This window comes from Myotis brandtii, unplaced genomic scaffold (genome assembly GCF_000412655.1).
Source record: "Myotis brandtii unplaced genomic scaffold, ASM41265v1 scaffold157, whole genome shotgun sequence".
Lineage (NCBI taxonomy): Eukaryota > Metazoa > Chordata > Mammalia > Chiroptera > Vespertilionidae > Myotis > Myotis brandtii.
The window spans coordinates 111333-116298 of record NW_005355708.1 but is presented as its reverse complement, the minus strand read 5'-3'; the positions used below and the strand labels follow the sequence as shown (position 1 = coordinate 116298).

Below are 4966 nucleotides of genomic sequence, written 5' to 3'. Positions count from 1 at the left end.
GCCGCGGCCCCGGGTGGGCAAGAGCACCGCCATCCTGCTGGGCCTCACCACGCTCTTCACCTGCCTCTGGGCGCCCCGCATCTTCGTCATGCTCTACCACCTGTACATCGCCCCGGTGCACCGGGACTGGCGGGTCCACCTGGCCTTGGACGTGGCCAACATGGTCGCCATGCTCCACACGGTGGTCAACTTCGGCCTCTACTGCTTTGTCAGCAAGACCTTCCGGGCCACCATCCGAGAGGTCGTTCACGATGCCCACCTGCCGTGCATCCTGGGGCCACAGCCGGAGGGCACGGTGGCGGAGCCCGTGCTGAAGCCTCCGGGACTCCCCGAAGGGGCAGAATTGTAGAGGGGGGCCCAGTCGGCGAGCTTGGGGCGGGAGGCGAGCTCGGGGCCAGTGTACTGGGCCTTTGTGGTTGTGTCCACAAAACTTTACCAACGCCCTACCTTGCAATCTGGGGCAGCCCCCCAAGTAGAGGGGAGGACAGTTTACCCAACTCTGGCATTGCTTTACCAGCAATTCCCATTTCCTGAAACAAGGAGAGGGCCCTGCCAGGCACCGGCTAACAGTGCCAGCTGCTGTGGGCATTCCATGATGAGGGACACTTCACCCGGCACATTAGGAAGGCAAAAGTCATGCTGGTTGAATGAGTAAATGAATGAATGGAATAATAGATGGATGGGTGATGGATGGGTGACTATGACCTGTTTCCATTTCCTTCTTTAAAAAAATACCCGGCACATTAGGAAGGCAAAAGTCATGCTGGTTGAGTGAGTGAGTGAATGAATGAATGAATGAATGAAATAATAGATGGATGAGTGATGGGTGGATGAATATGACCTGTTTCCATTTCCTTCTTTAAAAGAATAAATTTGTATTGATTTTAAAGAGGAAGGGAGAGAGAGAGAAACATCAATGATGAAAGAGAATCATTGGCCCTGACCGGTTTGGCTCAGTGGATAGAGTGTCGGCCTGCGGACTGAAGGGTCCCAGGTTCGATTCCGGTCAAGGGCATGTACCTTGGTTGCGGGCACATCCCCAGTGGGGGTTGTGCAGGAGGCAGCTGATCGATGTTTCTCTCTCATTGATGTTTCTAGCTCTCTATCCCTCTCCCTTCCTCTCTGTAAAAAATCAATAAAATATATTTTAAAAAAAGAGAATCATTGATTGGCTGCCTTCTGCACACCCCACACTGGGGATCGAGCCCACAACCTGGACTTGTGCCCTGACCGGGAATTGAACCGTGACCTCCTGGTTCATAGGTCGATGCTCAACCACTGAGCCACGCCGGCCGGGCTCCCACCTAATTTCCTGGGGCCCGCCTCTAATCCCCTAAATTGGTCACGTCTCTGGCTTCAGTGAAAGGAAAGGTACCTCCAGGATTCCTGGGCTGGGGAACCGAATGTGCGGGTGGAGCACCGGGAGGGGCGGTGGGAAAGCTCTAAGGAGATGTGACCCCTTGGGCGCCAGCCATGCTGGTTTGGTTCCACTTCACTCCCTCCCTGGAGCCGAGCAGGCTTCCTGGGGGGGCCAGTGTCATTGTTGCCATGACTATGGGAGAAGGAAATGCCCTCTCAGCCCAGGGGCCGGGAGGGACAGCAGGAAGGGAGGACTACCCCGCCCTCGCGCCCACTCCACTTGGAGAAAAGGCCTTTCTCCATCGAAGGGAGGAAGGAGGGGGCTCCTCCGACCCGAGACTGACCCTGAGGGTCTCGGGGGCCCTGCCTGCCTCTCCAGGGCCCCCTCTCCTGGGGCGGCCGCTGGGAGAGACTGGCAGATGGACCTCCCACCTGCTCCCGCGCTGGGTAAACACATTAGGCGCCGCTTTCTGCTTCCCGGTCAGGCCGAGCTGACCTTTCCCCTGCACAGGAGGTGCACCCACCCCCTTAATGGGGTCACAGAGGCGAGAGAGCCAGATGGACGCCGGGCCTGCAGTCAGTGTACGATCGATGCTTGGCTTTCCCCCCTTTCCTCTCTCCTTCTACCCGGAGCAGGACCGACCGGGAAAGGATGTGCAGCCACTCCCAGAGGGAGGGAAAGGCAGGTCCCAGTCCTTCAGCCACAATTCTACAACCAGGCACCCTCTGAAAACCAGAACGTCTTTCCCGAGTTTGCCACTGACACATCTAGTGGCAAAACCCGACCTGACCCGACAGGAGACGATGAACAGCCGCTGGGATCCAGCCCTGACACCTGGAGTAGCCACACTGGACCTTTCTCTACCCTGAAAAATTCCCAGTCCTGAGACACCTCTGGTCCCAGGAGTTCAGAGGAGCATTGAGGACCTGTAAGCCCCCCATTTCCGCCACCGCATGGTCTTGGCTGACCCTGAGTAGATTGAGGGCAAAAGGGCCCCCCGGGGCACACAGATGTGCAGTGGACAGAGGTGATGCACCAGGGCTTCATTCTTGCTTAAGGAGGAAGCGGTGCAAGCGTAGGCACCCCTGAGGGAGAAGGGGATGTCCACCCTGCAGCCCCACCCCAGGGTCCAGCCCTACAGAAGGAGGCTCTGGGAAGGAAGGTGCCTTTTGGTGCAGAGCCTAATGGAACACAGCTGGGGAGGGACCTTCTTCCCACCCTGTATAAAATCCACAGGACCCTGAAGGAGAGGCGCCCCAAACCAGGGAAGACCCTTGTCACGGGAGGCAGCTACGGATGGGCAATGACGGGGCGCCTCTCTCAACAGGCAGGTGAGCTGTCCTCAGGGAGACGGAGAGATTCACACGCTGGTTCCTGGTGAAACCAGGGACTTCCCGAGACAGGTGGGGAGGTGGGGAGGCTCCGTGGAGGCAGGTGGCGTTCTGCACCGGTGGGGCTCTGAGCCAGGAGAACCCGGGTGTTAATATAAAGTGACCTCACCTGTTACCTGAGTGTTGTTACCATTTTATGGACATTAGTCTCGGACAGTGATGGCGAACCTATGACACGCGTGTCAGAGGTGACACGTGAACTCATTTTTTTGGTTGATTTTGTTGTTGTTGTTAAATGGCATTTAAATGTATAAAATAAATATCAAAAATATAAATCTTGCCCTGACTGGTTTGGCTCAGTGGATAGAGCATCGGCGTGTGGACTGAAAGGTCCCAGGTTCGATTCCGGTCAAGGGCATGTACCTTGGCGGCACCAGAGTTAAGTTAGGGTTTTTCAAAATGCTGACACGCCGAGCTCAAAAGGTTCGCCATCACTGGTCTTGGGCCTGTCAGATTTGGAAGCCGACAACCTACTTTCCTAATAAGTTGCATCGGGTAACAGTTCCCCTGTAACATTTTGGAACCCCTGTAGTGAGATGAAGCGATCGTCGCTGTGATGAGTATGTCCCCGGCATGTAAATGAAAAGTCTGATGAAAACTGCTCTTGTTTCTCTGTGCATTTTTATCATTAAGCTCCCAATGGCTTTAGCGAAGGAGGCTGCGGCGGCCCGGGTCCCCCCCTCTCCTCCAACCCATCTGCTGAAATACTTGGCTAACAGACATCCTTCCTGAAGCTCTTCTTCCTTACAGACCCCACCCACGGCCCAGTCCAGTCTGTCAGACGCTGTCCAGTCTGTCAGTGGACGGACCGTCCCATCACTAAGTCTTTGTAAACATTGGAGGGCAGTTGTTTCTCAAGCACCTGTCGTGTCTTCCCAAGTGTAGATACGGTTTTTGCTGGTGTGGAAGTTGGTTGGCAAGTTCTTTTCTGGTCTCTGTATCTGTGTGTATTTTTAAAAATGTGTTTTTATTTTTTTATTTTTAAAAATATGTTGGTGTTTTTTTTAAGAGAGAGGAGGGGAGAGGGAGAGAGAGAAACATCAATTGGCTGCTTCCTGTATGCCTCCCACCTGGGATCAAGACCAACCCTGGTACATGCCCACTGGGAATCAAACCAGCGAACTTTCAGCGCACAGGACGATGCTCAGCCACCTGAGCTGCACGGACCAGGGCTCACCTTTCTCTTCTTTGTAGTGGGTGTAGCGAGATTTAGAGTCAGTCTTGTGTCTTTAGTTTTTTGTGTGTATTTTTTAATTTACACACACACACACACATATATTTTTTAGAAGCCCAGTGCATGGATTCGTGCACCAGTGGTGTCCCTCGTCCTGGCCTGTGCTCTCTCACAATCCGGGACCCCTCAGGGGATGTCAAAAGCCCGGCGAACAGATTCGGCTTGATTCCTGCAGGCCAGGCCGAGGGACCCCACTGGTGCACGAATCCATGCACTGGGCCTCTAGTGTGCATATAAGATCTTTGGTTAATCTCTTCCTGCCCTCCCCCCTCCTCCCTTCCCTCTGAGATTCATCAGTCTGTTCCATGTTTCCATGCCTGTGCACTGAGTGTCTGCCCCCTGGTGGTCAGTGCACGTCATAGCTACCAGTCAAATGGTGGAATAGTCACTTAGGCTTAGATAGATAGATAGATAGATAGATAGATAGATGATAGATATACACACACATCTTTTTAAAATTGATTTTAGAAAGGAAGAGAGAAGGAGCATCAATGATGAGAGAGAATCATTGATCGGCTGCCTCCTGCATGCCCCACACTAGGGAGCAAGCCCACAACCCGGGCATGTGCCCTGATGGGGAATCGAACCGGGACCTCCTGGTTCATAGGTGGACACTCAACCACTGAGCCACGGTCAGCTGGGCAGTTTTAAATGTGGTCTCCTTTCTTCTCGTCCTCACTCCCCCACCAGTGTTTTTCCCTTGAGGGGCTTCACTGGATTTTCCCTTTTTCTTTTTGTCCAAAAGAAGAGGCAGGCGGGTTGGGTAAAAGGGTCCACAGCTGTTCACCTCTTCCCAGGCGCCAGGGGAGGACGGGGAGGCGGGGCAGAGTCGCGATAGGCCTCTAGCGAATCTGCTGGGGTCACCCAGAGGGCAGGACCACACTTTCTGAATTAAACATCAAGCCCGTTGGTGGGCCAGGTTATAGATGTGCTGGAAGCGATAACGGGACAGCCTCTGACATGGGGGTGTCTAGGGAAACT

At 54.1% G+C, this 4966-nt stretch overlaps 1 protein-coding gene across 1 annotated transcript in view; it reads left to right on the top strand.

Annotated features, from left to right (window-relative positions):
- GPR142 (G protein-coupled receptor 142) overlaps window positions 1–677 on the top strand; it is a gene marked incomplete at its 5' end in the record, with an annotated part of 3019 nt that extends 2342 nt beyond the window's left edge. The window contains one exon of the mRNA XM_014536202.1: window positions 3–677. Coding sequence (XP_014391688.1) covers window positions 3–349 — 347 coding nt within the window. The remainder of the gene's footprint in view (window positions 1–2) is intronic.
- Between the last annotated feature and the right edge of the window lie 4289 nt (window positions 678–4966).